The sequence below is a fragment of the Nicotiana attenuata genome, chromosome 12 (assembly GCF_001879085.1).
Source record: "Nicotiana attenuata strain UT chromosome 12, NIATTr2, whole genome shotgun sequence".
Taxonomy (NCBI): domain Eukaryota; kingdom Viridiplantae; phylum Streptophyta; class Magnoliopsida; order Solanales; family Solanaceae; genus Nicotiana; species Nicotiana attenuata.
The window spans coordinates 43247042-43261357 of NC_032000.1; the positions used below are offsets into that span (position 1 = coordinate 43247042).

At 36.1% G+C, this 14316-nt stretch overlaps 2 protein-coding genes across 3 annotated transcripts; one reads left to right on the forward strand and one right to left on the reverse strand.

Annotated features, from left to right (window-relative positions):
* Nucleotides 590–5588, reverse strand: LOC109235622 (ubiquitin receptor RAD23b-like). Of its 2 annotated transcripts, XM_019401801.1 has the most exons (13): nucleotides 5214–5588; nucleotides 3690–3851; nucleotides 3045–3083; nucleotides 2893–2948; nucleotides 2768–2812; nucleotides 2483–2660; nucleotides 2245–2379; nucleotides 2102–2167; nucleotides 1861–1908; nucleotides 1676–1785; nucleotides 1107–1185; nucleotides 843–1004; nucleotides 590–727 (listed from the first exon to the last, which is right to left on the reverse strand). In XM_019401801.1, the coding sequence occupies exons 1-12, from the start codon at nucleotides 5277–5279 to the stop codon at nucleotides 888–890; spliced, it is 1101 nt and encodes a 366-aa protein (XP_019257346.1). In that variant the 5' UTR covers nucleotides 5280–5588; the 3' UTR covers nucleotides 590–727; nucleotides 843–887. The 2 variants fall into 2 exon arrangements, with proteins under 2 accessions (XP_019257346.1, XP_019257345.1); XM_019401800.1 differs by having other exon boundaries at nucleotides 590–1004.
* On the forward strand, nucleotides 7892–10928 carry LOC109235623. Its single transcript, XM_019401802.1, has one exon. It carries the CDS (start codon nucleotides 9051–9053, stop codon nucleotides 10314–10316), a length of 1266 nt encoding a protein of 421 aa, XP_019257347.1. The 5' UTR covers nucleotides 7892–9050; the 3' UTR covers nucleotides 10317–10928.

Genomic DNA, 14316 nt, shown 5'->3' on the forward strand with positions numbered 1-14316 from the left:
AGTAGCTCTTAAAATCATCCTTCTAAAATTTAGAACCCATAAAGTTGAAATGCTCGCTCCGCCTCTGCTTCCGCCTCACTCAAGTTTGAATTGTGATGTGGTTTTATCATTAGAGACAATGATGCTAACCTTGTGCTGGCTTCTTCATTAGTCCTGGAGAGAGCTTCAATTATGTTGACAAAAGCAAAGGCCATGCTCGAAAAAAAAAAAAGATGGCACACCTAGAATTTGAACCTAAAGTATAAAGCAATTTTTGAACAACCTTTGCAGCTACACTAAAAGCTTCCAATATGTTAAGGGCTTTCATCAAGTTCTGTAGTAATTCTAGTCCTGAGCTTGTGTACACCTCTACCAATTCCCATCCAATCGAGAATCGCGAACCTTTTGTTGGCCATGCGCTTGGAGCAAAATCAGAAGTCAAACGCAGGAAAAGAGAAGCATCTGTTGATTGGTAGCTGTAAATCTCCACTTAACCCGCCATTACCCCATCCTTAGCAACTGGACTAACTAAAATCAAAAGGCCTTAAATCGCAATGGGAATAAGTCAAAACCAGCAGATCTTTACTGTCTTAAAACAAATTCCCAAAGATAGCAACTGGACCAACTAGAAGTCAAAGGCATTAAATAATGGGAGAACCCAGAAGTTGCATTTCCCACCTCAACCAGCAATTCTTTACAGTCTCGGAACAAATTTCCACTAGTGATCATTTTCTTTCACTTGGAGTAACTGCAAAGCAAAGCTACCAAATGAACCTTCCCCACTCGGAAAAGAATTTTGGACGCACAGTTAAAGTAAAACCTCCTTTACAAACCCTCATGAGTAATTAAAATCAACTCAAGACCTGTTAGTGGTGTGCAAAAGAATATTGCTAAGAAGATTATGGCACTCAATCTTCGTAATCTCCAGCATGCTCTAATAAATAATTTGCAGCTAGTTCCTCATTGCGATCACAAGCTAAAAAGGCCTCGATAACAAGAGCTCGATCAAAACCCATTGCCTCGAGCTGCAAATCAATGACCAATTAATTAATGTACATCATAACATCCATTCATGAATGAAACAGAACGCAAGAGCTAGTTGAGGCGTGAAGAGAGATGACTCTTACTCGCTCGATCGCCTCCTGCTCTTGTGGAGTGACACTAACTGTGTGGGGCATGTCCTGCTCAGGCTGATCAAATAGGTCCCTAGAAGAAACAAGGGCAAAGCATGTCATCCAAAAGCATCCAAGGGATTTCATTTCTTTTTCCCCATTGAAAAGACCTATGGTATTCCAAATGTGGTCTTGGTACTATTAAATCTAAAGACAGAAACACCTTAGCTCTTCCCTAGTAAGAAAAATGAAAATGAGAAAATTCTCTTTAAATTCTGTGCTATGCTTGGATACTGGAAGTAATGCAAAATCTATTTCTAGGCAAATAAATTAATTAAAACAGCAAAGAATAAAACACCAAATTAAACATCCACCTGATCTGAAACAGATAAATGATAGAATGCTTTTTTTCAAAATTACATGCACCCTTACCATTTCAAGAAAAGATAAGTGCATCCTTCTTTTTTTCTTCTTTTATCTTTTTTAACAAAAGTTTTTACCCTCTTCTTTTTTTTGGGGATAAGTTATATAAATTCCATGTGTTTAACTATAGCTTGGTAAGGAGTAAGCTGAAAGCCACTAACCCATCAGAACCATCTACAGGTTCATTGATTAGTTGAAGAAACTCTTGATGGTGCTCTTGTATCATTCTTAAAAGTTGAGGATTTTGCTTTCCAAGTTCCTGAAGCATAGGCTGTACAGAAAGAACGAACTTGCACATTTACACAATGACAACGGTAAACTACAGTAAAGGACGAGAATTACTTGCCTGTAGAATTTGCGGGTTAGATTGAACCATAGAACGTAATGCTTGAAACTGTAAAGAAAACAAACGAGAAATTTAAGGGGCAAAAAAGTAGATGTCCAGGAAATTTAACCACAAAGGAATGTCCGATGTAATCTATTCTATAGAGATACGGCTTAATCTAATTACTTCAAGTTGAGCAACCTACACCAAAACTGAGGACCATAGGCAAAAGTAAATTGAATGCCTAAAAGATGAATCCTACCTGTTGGTTATTCCTGAGAAAATCAAGGGATCCAAGGGCAGCACCACCAGCACCAGCAACATTCTCCTGTAGAACTTTTCTGCTTAGACGACATACGAAAAAAGATAAACAAACGTAAGCACCAATCAAAAACTATAGAAGACCTGCGGAAACAAATTTAAAGGAGCTGAATTGGGTGCTCCAGAAACAGGGGCAGCAGGCACAGTAGTAGTCCCTAGTGCAGAATTAACCCCGCTACTAGCCACAGGTACAGCAACTTCTGCTGTTTCAGGAATCCCCTATTAACAAAAGGAAGAAATCCCTCTCAAAACACAAAAAGAATAAGAGAAAACAAACTCGCAGTGGATTTTTCCTGCAAAGTGCGGCAGACCAGGTACATACTGAATACAAGTAATCAATAGCCCTTTCAGGATTGTTATAAGCTGCTCTAAGTGCCCGTGTCACTGTTTCTTTATCCCAGTTGCCACCACCCATTTCCATTATTTGTTGTATTGTCTGCTCAAGATTATTTCCAGCAACTAGATTTGATGCAGCTTGACTAAAATTATCAGTTGGAAGACTGCAGCAAGGTAAAAGATGTAATAGTTATCTCGAGTATGGGAATCAAGAAAGAACATGCAAAGAAGTGAGCAAAAGGAAATCTAGTAAACTGGTAAAGTGTCTTACCTAGCTGTTGCGGCATCAGAAGCTGAAGCAACATCCTTAGGCTCCCTACACAGAATGTTCATGAGAAGAGCAGAATCTGAGTAAACAAGAGTCAAATTATGCTGACACTGAGAATGTTGACTTACGGTGCTGGTGGAGTCACTTCAGGTGCTGGAGTTGGGTTGACTGTAGGAGCGGAAGGCTGGAAATATTCAAAGAATAAGAATTAATATTAAAATGAATGAAGGGACACTACCTGGAGAACCGTATCCCAAAATGATTACAAAAAGAGAAGTACCGGTGCAGATGATGTTCCACTTGAACCAGCAGTCTTGCTCTGCAGAAAGCACATTACACACATAAGGTTAGAATTTTTTTTTTTTTTTTTTTTTTGATAAGTAATCAAAAAGTTTATAAATGCTTGCACTAAGCCGGTGCGACAAAAACATAACTATAAATTGTGCAAATCCCCTATTGTGTCTATAATTGCATCAACATCCTGTACTATAACTAGATTGCACCAAAAAGCTAGAAAAAAATACATCTGTGTTTAAGGCTATGTAAATTCCTCCTTTAGCCTTCAAAAATTTATCATTTCTTTCAATCCACGCAGTCCTCCAAATGGCTTGAAAGATGGTATTCCAAATCTTTTGAGATTTATTGCACAACCCTTCTTCTTCCAACATCGCAGTAGCTCCATAGTGGATTTTGGCTTGAGGGTTAGAAAATTAATTGACTGGACATTATACTGACTCAGGATATTATGCCCGCATCCTCTGGATGCTCTGATTAGTAAAATCCTTACTTCATAAAAAGAAAAGATTTTTCAAAGGATAAACGGGTATGGCAGAACTTTTACAATATATGAGTTAGGTGCTGAGGAAGTGCAACGTTATAGGTAAAGAACTTCACAGATAAGGAGCACGAAGATTTACAGTTTTACCTTGCTAAGCATGACAACAAGAAAGCCATCTTCAGAAACATTATTTTCCAATAACGTGCTTTCATCCTTCAAAACCTTACCATTGTGAATCAGTAACTGCTGCCCACATGGATAATTATCTTTTCCTTGTATATCCTCAATGTTTTTCTTGACTGCGATAATCTACATTCACACGAAGTCCAATTTAAATGACCGACAAAAGCATTATAAATCATCACATAACAGTAGCCGCTATTTCTATAGAAGTCTTTAATTTGAAAGCAAAGCAACCATGTCTTTTCAATGAAGAAAAGCAATATTATCATGTCAGACTAGAGACATGAGATTGTTAGGGTTTGGATCACTAGACGCACTAAAAAGTTACAAGAACTCTTCAGCTAAAGAGTAAGGAACTTCATATGCAATTAAATATTTGCAAATGTTTTTTTTTAATAAGGAACAGTATCGAATTCACAAAAGCCTGCACAGCAAGTTATAGCTTTAAAGAGCTCAAAAATCCATGCATCAATCATTTGCCTATCCATTATCATAATTGAAGCAAAATTTTAAAGTACTAATACAACTGAATTTAGTACAAAGAATTGATCTTGACCCTCCTTCAAAGCAGCAATTATTCTAACACTCTGCTTCTCAAACAACAGTTAAATCAGTTAAATGGATATTAGGCTATCAAAGCACATTTTTTGTCATTTCCTAAGACATGCAAAAAAAAAGGCATCATAAATAAAGACCAAAGGCAGCTTAAATTACTCAACGAATAACTCTGCCCAATTCAACTTTTCTTATTTTCTCCCCAAAATTTAGTCTCGCTGAAAAATCCTCACACTGGTAGAAAATCTTAGCATTATGTAACATGCTGTTGTTCAAGTGCCATTCTTTACCTTAATGTAAAGTAAATAAAATCTAAATACTGTTGGAACAAACTTTCCATCTTACTCCCTCCGTACCAATTTATATAACACTCTTTTCCAATTTGTAAGGCCCCCCAATATGTTTGACACCATTATATTTCTACACAAACTTCACAACTTTCAAGAATACAAATTATTAATCTATTAAAATTTGGAGCCTTGGTGTAACTATAAGAGTTGTTGTGGTGTGACCGGGGAAGTTCAAGCCTTTTAGGATTCAAACCGTGGAAACAACCTCTTGCATAATTGTAACATAAGATTACATATGATAGAACCCAATGTGGTTCAACCTTTACTTGTACCTCGCACGTAGCAAGAGCTTACACCAAGCTGTCCTTTTTATCAAATTATAAATATTGTGATAATTTCTCTATCAAACTAACTTTCAAACCACAACTTCAATATTTTGTTCGACTATAATTAATAGAATACATAAGTCCAATAAATCATAAAAGCCATGTCTAATCAAATTCCTGTCATATAAAATGGAAACAAAAAGTTCCTGTTCATTCAATAATACTATCGAGACTATCAAATTTCTTAAAGCTCAAAACACAATAGAGGTGCAAAATTCGGAATTAAACAATGCAAAAAGAGATAGAGAGGAACTAACCGTATCGGAAGGCTGAACCCTAATTTCGAAGTGACTGCCTTTCAGAGTCTTCACAGTAAGCTTCATATCTGAAAATTACAAATACCTTTGATAGAAAAACCCTAAAACACCAAATGCTCACACGACAATTATAAAATGTGCTTCCCTTACAAGATTTGGTAAATGAGAGAGGAGCACTAATGGGTTTTGATTTTCAACATATTTGCAGTTTGTAAGAAATTGTTGAGCTCGTGTCATCCACGTGAGTTACTAATTATGGTTTAGAAAAAAGATCTTTTTTAAAACTTTTTGTTTTAGTTTTAGTTTTACGAGTATTTGGTGTTAGAAAATTTGATGGAGAAAGAAGGAAAAGAAAATAAGAGAAACCCTTGATGTTAGAAAATAAGAGTAATTACGTATACAATGCTCGTCTAGGATACAACAAGTATTTTATGAGTTGTATTTAAAGTATTTAATATGGAGTTAATGAATGACGTCTCCTTGTACAGAGAATATATCTAGAAAGAACGTTGTAAACTTTTCTAAAAAAGTATGTTGAAATGATAAACTGTACTTATAGGATTTGTTTTGGATGGTTGTTTCCGGTTGTATTGTATTGTATTTTTTACCCCATATACAATGTTTGTTTTGATTGTTAATATAAAACTGATTGTATCGTATTGTTAAATCCATTATTCCGGAACAATGAAAAACCCCATTTTATGAAACAACCAAATCGGTGTGGTGGGATTGTTCCGTATTTTCCTTTCCAATTGCCCACACTTATTATTCTATATTTTAATTTTACCCTTTACCCTATTATTTATATTATATTCACCAAACAAATAAGTACTTTTTCTCCATCTTCTTTCTGCCGTGCAACTAGTCAACGACGTATCGTCTCTTTCCAACAAAATTATTGTTTGCTATTAAGTCGTGAACAAGTTAGACATGAATTATTGAGTCATGTATTCTCAACTGAACTTTGTCGTAATATTATAAGAATGACCCCTTTAGCTTTTACCGATCTATGTGAGATGTTAGTTAGAGAGGGTGATCTTATACCAACACTTCAAGCTACAGTTGAAGAGCAAGTTGCAAAAACACTTTACCTGTTAGTATTTCCTATTCCAGTTGCTTCGAGGTGTGAAGTATCTCCATTCTGCAAACATTCTTCATCGTGACTTGAAGCCTGGGAACCTACTTATCAATGCTTACTGTGATTTAAAAATTTGTGACTTTGGTCTTGCACGTACAAGCAATGGCAAGGGCCAGTTCATGACTGAGTATGTTGTTACGCGCTGGTATAGGGCACCGGAGCTCCTGCTCTACTGTGACAACTATGGAACTTCCATTGATGTATGGTCTGTTGGTTGCATTTTTGCTGAACTCCTTGGAAGTAGTTCTGTGAGCTTCAGCTTGTCACTTTCAAGACACGGACCATGAAACGTTGTTGTGTAGATTATATTAGAGCTCTTTGTAATTTTATACTATCAAATATTTTCTGCCTTTTAATAATTTTAGGAGTTATATTGCATCAACATCCTTGAACTAAAAAAAAGTAATGGTTTCTCATTTGGATGTGAAAACAAAATGGAGAATGTTATTCACATGAATACCTGTTTTAGTATGTTCGTATATTTGTTTTTTCTATATGTATATCTTGTTTAAAATAATTGAGGGTATTTTAGTAAACTTAGCAGTACAGTACAGTACAGTACAGTCAAACCAAACAATAAAGATGTTATTTAACAACAGCAAATGATACAGTCTATCCAAACGTTGTATCCATCAAAACGATACAATACAGTACAATACAATACAATACATTATAAAACAATGGGGATCAATAATCCAAACATAGTGTAAAAAAGAAGCGCTAGTGATTTTTGTGGATTTGTTTTTTCACCTTGCCATATTTTAATGAATTTTATTATATTACAAAAAACTTAAAAGGATGAACGGAGTGAAATGGATACACACATTCCATTTGCACTGTAAGTTGTAAAATAGTTTAAATTCCAGACCATGGGTATAATATTTGAACTGACAAGCCTAAATTCGGATTCGAATGTCGAAAGTTTGAACAAATAAAGATAAAAAGATCATGAATGTTAAAGCCTAAAACTCAGACCTCATTGTCATTCATAGGTATGAAGTTAGGCTTCGGCAATTCTGACTCCCAATCGAAATTATTAAATTCATTATTTCAGCTTCAGTTCTACGTGTCTGAAGCTGAATCTAAAGCGGCTAAACATTAAACACTTTATAATCTTCGGCTTTTCTTTGAACATTGATCTTCGAAGCATATATTTGTGCACTTGCCCCGGTTTAAGGTCTAGGGTCTCGGTTAATGCCCTTTCCTTTATGTGATTTATATAATCGGATTAGATTCTACTTCAACTTTTTAATCGTCGGTCATAATTATTTTTTGCACTCAAGGATATAATCTAGTGATTAATAAGTGGAAGTAAACTATCAAGTCTTGTCATTAAATTCCAACATAGACAAAAAAAAAAAAAAACCTATTAAATGATTTCTTCCTATTAACCTAAGCATAGAATAATTGAAGTTAGCATTAGTTCAAACAAAATGGTAAAGTTTTAAATGAACACAAGTCCTCAAAAATTCAGCAGATGTACAAAGTGTGGTGTGTTTTTCTTGGGTCAGACTAAATTATTTTCTTCTTCATCTTCAAAACAGAAAACATTTCATTCCTATTTTAGTACTCCTACAAATTAGTAAAAGACCTTGTAAAGACTGCTGACTGCTGCAATTCAGTGCTCACTAAATTCTATAAGCAGTTTATAGTATTTCTCTTTAGAATCTTTCCTTCTTTTTTCATACAAACTTGAGCAAATATATCCTCTTAAACTTACTTCACCCACGCGCAGTTAAGTCCTGTAACCTCCACATTCCCATTAATACCCAATAAATAATCGCGTGCTATAACACGAGAAAGAGAGAGCGTGATAATATGAAGTTCTAAAATGTTAAGTACGAAAAACACAAGAACAAAGAAGAGCCGGATTCAGGAGAAATCAAGAAGAGGGAGAGAGAGAGAGTAGTGTCAGAGAGAGAAAGTGGGAAGTGGGTATTTTCAATTCTTGATTCAAAAGATGTGATTTTTGGAGAAGAAGATAATTAAACAGAGGAGAATTGAAATGCAAAGAGATGGAAGAGGAAGCTTATACATGGGTGTTCAAGAAACAAGTAAGAGTTGAAAAAAATTGTTTTTTTTAATTATTTATGAATCTGAATTGTGTATTAGTTAACTGAAGCTCCAATAAGGTCAAGAGTGTTCCCTTTTGTCTGTATGAATTCTTGAAGTTTAATCTTTATTCATGTAGAAATGAATTTGAACTTGAAGTTTGAAGCTTCAAGCTTTCAAATTTTGGAAAAAGTTGGCATTTTGGGTATGTTTTAGGTAATCTTGGCAGTTTGAAGTTATTGAATTGGGAATAAAGTTGGAGTTACAGGGAGGTATCTTAGCTGGAAATGGAGGGCTTGATGAGATTTTAAGGTTGGAGTTTTAGTAGGACTTGGGATTTGAAGTTTTTCAAGATTGGGTTTTTGGAGGGAGAGTTAGTTCAGAATTTGGATTTCTGGTGCTGACCTCAGCCCCTTTAAATCTTATACCGTTACAAATTGGGATTTTGGAAAGATGGGATTTGATTTGGAAAATGCAAAGATTGATATTAGAGGGACTCAATGTAGTTTCCAAGTTGGTTTTTTGGAGTTTGGGGAGAAAACCCTAATTTAGTGGTGGAATTGGTTTCTGACCCTAAAGTTTGTTTTTGAGCAGGGGAAACTTTATAACTTTTGCTTTTTGTGTATGGAATTTATGTGCTGACAGAGATGCAACCGCCACATCAGCATTCACGGATTAATCTTGCTGAACTGAAAGCTCAGATAGTGAGGAAACTCGGACCAGATAGGTCGAAACAGTACTTTTATTACTTAAATAGGTTGCTGAGCTTGAAGATAAGCAAGGTTGAGTTCAGTAAGATTTGTCTTAGGATCTTCGGAAGAGAGAACATTCCACTGCAAAATCAGTTTATCCGTTCTATTTTGAAAAATGCTTGTAGTGCAAAAGTTCCACCATCAAGCCATGAGGATGAGTTTTTGAAGCCTGGTGCAGCGCTTGGCAATAATGAGGCTTCAAATGATGTTTATGAGCAAAATGGATCACGTGTTTCGGTAAGACAGTCTTCAAGTCAACCAGGTTTGTCAAATGGGGACATTTTGGCATTATCTCCTCGAAAGGCCAGAACAGGCTTTCGTGATCGTAGGGCTGGGGATGGCTGTAGTGCACTTGGACCAAATGAGAAAGCTAGTTTTACTTTTCAACAATCAATAGCGGAAGAATCGAGTGATTTTGATGTTACTAAGGAAAATGGTGACTTGAATCCCCCTGATGGCCTGAGGTCTGTACAGCACAATTCAGGACTCATCCAGCGATCAGAGGACGAAAGGGAGGCAGCGAATCTAGAAACTTCCAAACTTTCTTTAACAAAGAGACCACTTGAAGGTCCAGTTTCTGTACATAACAAAGACCAGGTTAGTGGTGATGGGAAAGAGATGCATGCTAGGAGTGAACTACAAGCGCCACTTGGAGTTCCATTTTACCCTGTTAGCGTAGGTGGATCACATAGAAAATTGCCTTTGGCAACCAGTAGGAAATGTTTTCGCTCTTCTAATTTTGGTGCTTTGTTGGACACCTTAACATTGAGGGAACGCATGGAGCAGATTGCCGCAGAACAGGGAATTGAAGGGGTGGCAGTCAATTGTGCCAATTTGGTGAACAATGGTTTAGATTCTTACTTAAAAGGTTTAATCGGATCTTGTGTTCAACTTTTGGGAGCAAGGTCTGGGCATGAGCAGCCTACTAAGATCAGCCAAAAAAAGCAACAAACTTATACAAAGCCTGTTAATGGTCTCAGACCAGGCCATCATATTCAGGTGAGTAGCGATAAATCTTCAGAATTCATGCAAGAACAGGCACCCGACAGCCTGGTATCATTGCAAGATTTTAGGGTTGCCATGGAGCTAAACCGGCAGCAACTTGGCAAAGATTGGCCATTGCTGCTGGAGAAAGTATGTGCTCGCGTATCTGAGGAATAAAGGCATATATGGATTTTGTTGTCTTCCAATTGAGCTCGTATTGGTCCCTACTGGATCAGAGGGCACCAGCCTTGCTAGGGTCTTTCTTTGTGCAACCTCTGTGCTAGTTCTCTTGTGGCCGGCCCTTTGAACCAGTCGATAACTGTTGAAGTTTAACTTGTCTCTTTGAAGATGATAGGGACCATAGCTGAGGACTATTTATCTCACCTGCTACAGGGCTTAACTTTGGCCAGAAAAAACCCCATTTATTTGCAACCACTGAGAGGGACTTGAAGAAAAGAATCCCTTGTTGGTTGCCCTGTTGTATAATTAGCACAGTTCTCTTATTTTCTGCATTCTCTTGTAATTTATAGTCAATGAGTAAATTTTTAACAGTTTTGGAGGAATAACTGTAGCCTAGTACTTCAGCAGAAAGATGAATTTGAATGATGCAAGAGTTCATGTGTATTAACTACATGTAAAACAGAACCTTTTCAGCAGTAGTTTAATCAGCTGACAGTCTTACTTTTAAATCAAAACTCGTATCGTTTGTGGTCCAATTTTTTCTTTTTCCTATACATTGTTATTGTTTTAGATGAGTAACTCCATTTGTGCAGCTTATTTCTCGTAACTCATGATGCTCAATGTTGTGTTGAGAGCTGGGACATCGCTCTTATTCACCTAAGTTACTGCTTGACTTTAGATAACAAACTTATTGGTGTTCTCTTTCTTGATTGGAAACACCGACTTACAAATACTTCATTTGTTAAGAATGCTGTTCGTTCTAGTAATTAAATAAAAATAGTTTTGCATGTGGGAAACACATCGTCAGTGTGTAGTATATAAAATAATCAAATACGTCCGAAGAGGCTACATACTAGTACCCTAATGCATCCAACTTGAACTAATTGATGATTTTGTGGTTAGAATTATTATCACTAATTATATTATTGATTTGTTTATTATAAGGTCTGACTATTAAGTAATAGCCTTTCTGGATACTTCAGTTATGGAAGTCCACCTCACTACTAAATGAGAGAATGGTGTTAAAACATAGTCGCTGACCAAGTCACTCTGAGGTGTTACTTAGATTTTCCAGATTCCTCATTTATGGCTTGCCTCGAGGTTGGGATGAATTTATTTTCTTGCACCAAAAATCAAATTTGGAAACTTTTTGTTTTTCTTGTAAGGTTTAGTAGACTGAATTTCTTAGCATTCTTGGCTGATTGTTTTTGGTGCTCTGGATTTGAGCAATGACCAAAAGTGTGATAGTCTTAATTAGCAGTTACATTGTAATGATACCCAACTGTACCGTCAGTGTTACATTATCTTGTGGCTTCAGTATATTTATTTTTAACAATGCCTCGTTGTTCCTCTGTTCAGTGTGATGCATGTAGTCAGTGTATCTTAACGCTGAACTGGTTTAAATAACAAGCTCAAATCTTATCCTGAGCTGGATAGAAGGAAAAAAAAATAGCGTTAGGGGGAGGCTGAGGGGGACAGAAAGAGAAATGAAAAAATAACTCGTTCTGACAATGGAATTGCAGTTGGAAAATGGAGATGTTTTCTTTTGCACAGGGTAATGGAGATGGAATCAGCCATTCTTGCTGGAAAACTGGTGACGTTGTTGCTGGTCAAGGAAAAACGCTTACCTACCTGGAAAAAGAAGAGGTCAGACGAAAAGTTTCTCTCTTTTCCTCTTTCTCTAGTTATATATCTCATAGAATTGAGCAAATAAATTTTGTTCTAAGGGCTTCTTACTTTGTCCAGGGCATTGGTCTCTAAATGTAGCGTCTTTCTCTCATTATCGCTATGTACTTGTCCAGATACAGTTGACCTATGCTAAACTGTGCGGGATGGACTTACTTTGATTGAATATTGCTAAACTGTGCGGGATCTGGAATTGTAAGTTCACCATTCTTGCTTGTTAATCATCGACTCAGGCATTTTCCAAGTTAGAATTTTCCGTGAGAAGTCCCTGCTCATATAGATTCCTGGAAGTCTTATCATGGCCTACAATATCTTATTAACCTGTCCTCAAGGAGCTATAGTGTAACTAGTAAAAATGTTAATTGGGTATTTAGAAGAAATGTAATTCTGCATTTTTTTCCCCTTATTAGAAAAGAGAAATGTAGAATGCCATTTGTTTTATTGCTGGACTTTAAGTTCTACATTAGTGGTTAACATATCACAATGGCTGCTAATTATTTTATCATTAAGATACATTGTGAAATTCTTAACAATATTCTGGCTGTTACACATGAGCTAAATGATAGAAAGGAAGTAAGAAGAAGTAAGCTTTGTCAGTAATTGTGTAGATTGCAACTTAGAGATATGAAATAAAGTATGACAAAGATGCTTTATCCAACTTAACATCAGAACCTAAATTAAAGTTTCTGTTGGTCAGTATTTGCATAATGTTGGCCTTTTATTTGTACTTGCATAATATTGGCATGAGATGAGTTTAAATGGAGTAACATGGTCAGCGAGGATTTATATAGTCGACCCTAACTTGTTTTGGACTAGGGCGTAACTATTGTTGATGATCATTGAGGCTATTACATCACATACCATTTGGCCGCTTATATATTCAAGAAAAATGATCCGCAACTTTTTAACCCCAGGAATGATCCTAAGAAAGTATTTTGGTTATTGGAAGTTTCTTCCTTAGACGTTGTACCCAAGGGTGTGCCATGAAAATTGAGACCAAGGTTAAAATCCTAGCAGAGACTAAAGACCTAGGTGATTGCTTTCCATCTGCCAAAGTCTTGGTGGGAGATGTGTCGGTAGGATAGCAGGAAACAGGTTGAATAGTCGAGGTTGTGCAAGCTGGCACAGATACCATCATTATCCAAATAAAAAATGTTTCTTCCCTGTACATTAAGATAATGTGGATGTGCTATATGTATTTATCTGAGATTACCCAATTATGGCCTACAATATCTTATGTTCCAGTATTCGAGGAGCTATGCTGTAACTGGTTAAAATTTTACTTGGATAAAAGAACTAAACATCAGAATAAGACAACATAAACCAAAAATCTTTGTTGATCTGTGAGGCTATGAAGTCGCATGCCATTTGACAGTTATATAATTAAGAAACATGATCTTGAATATCTAAGATCACCGAAAATCATTGAATATTTAGGCAAAAGATGCTGAAGAGCAGCAGTAGTAGTAGCCCCTTGGGATATTAAGGTTTAGGAAGAGGATAATACTTGAAACCCTTGAGAAACTAAGATTGTTTAAGCTGTTTAATAGTTGATGTAGTATACGTGCAGGTCTACAGGTGTCAGAGGTTGAAGCAGCATAGGATAGAGGCTCCGTTTAGATTGTATATTATGAAAGAAGCTGAGGCATGTAATCGAGGAGATTCTTAGCATTTTCTAGATGGTTAAGTCAGCTTTGCTAAATCCTTCTGTAACTAATATTAGATCCAGTGAAGAAAAAGTGAAATATCTGTTTAAATCTTATTTTTGTCAAAACAGTTCCGGGGAATCCAAAATGAAATTTTCCCATTGAGAAAAAGTATACATAAATGCAGCAATCTTGTACAAATTGAATGCAGATAAAATTTGATCCTACTAATTTCGAACTTATGTTAGTAGGCTTTGCAAGTAAATACCAGCAGTCTTGTCAGGCATCATTGAAGTCCAATGATTTCCGCAAAAGAGATGAAGCTTTTAAAGCATTAGATTTACCATTTCCTACCAGGAAAAAAAGCATTGAATTACCATTTGTTCTTCATGAGATACCACAAATGAGCTGACAGATAAGCTGAGTTGATAACCAATAGGATCAGCCACAGACAAGATTATACATCTTTAGTAAAGCTATTAGCTACTTAGTCACTGATTGAGAAAGATAATAAATAATAGCTTAACATGTCTTAAAAATGAAAAGAAGACCTGTTGGTTGGGCCTTTTTACTTCCTTTTCTTTTTCGGGTTTTTGTTTGACTGCTATGTTTTCTTTCTCAAATAGGTACTCATGGACTTCACTGTTTTTTTTTTTTTATTTTTG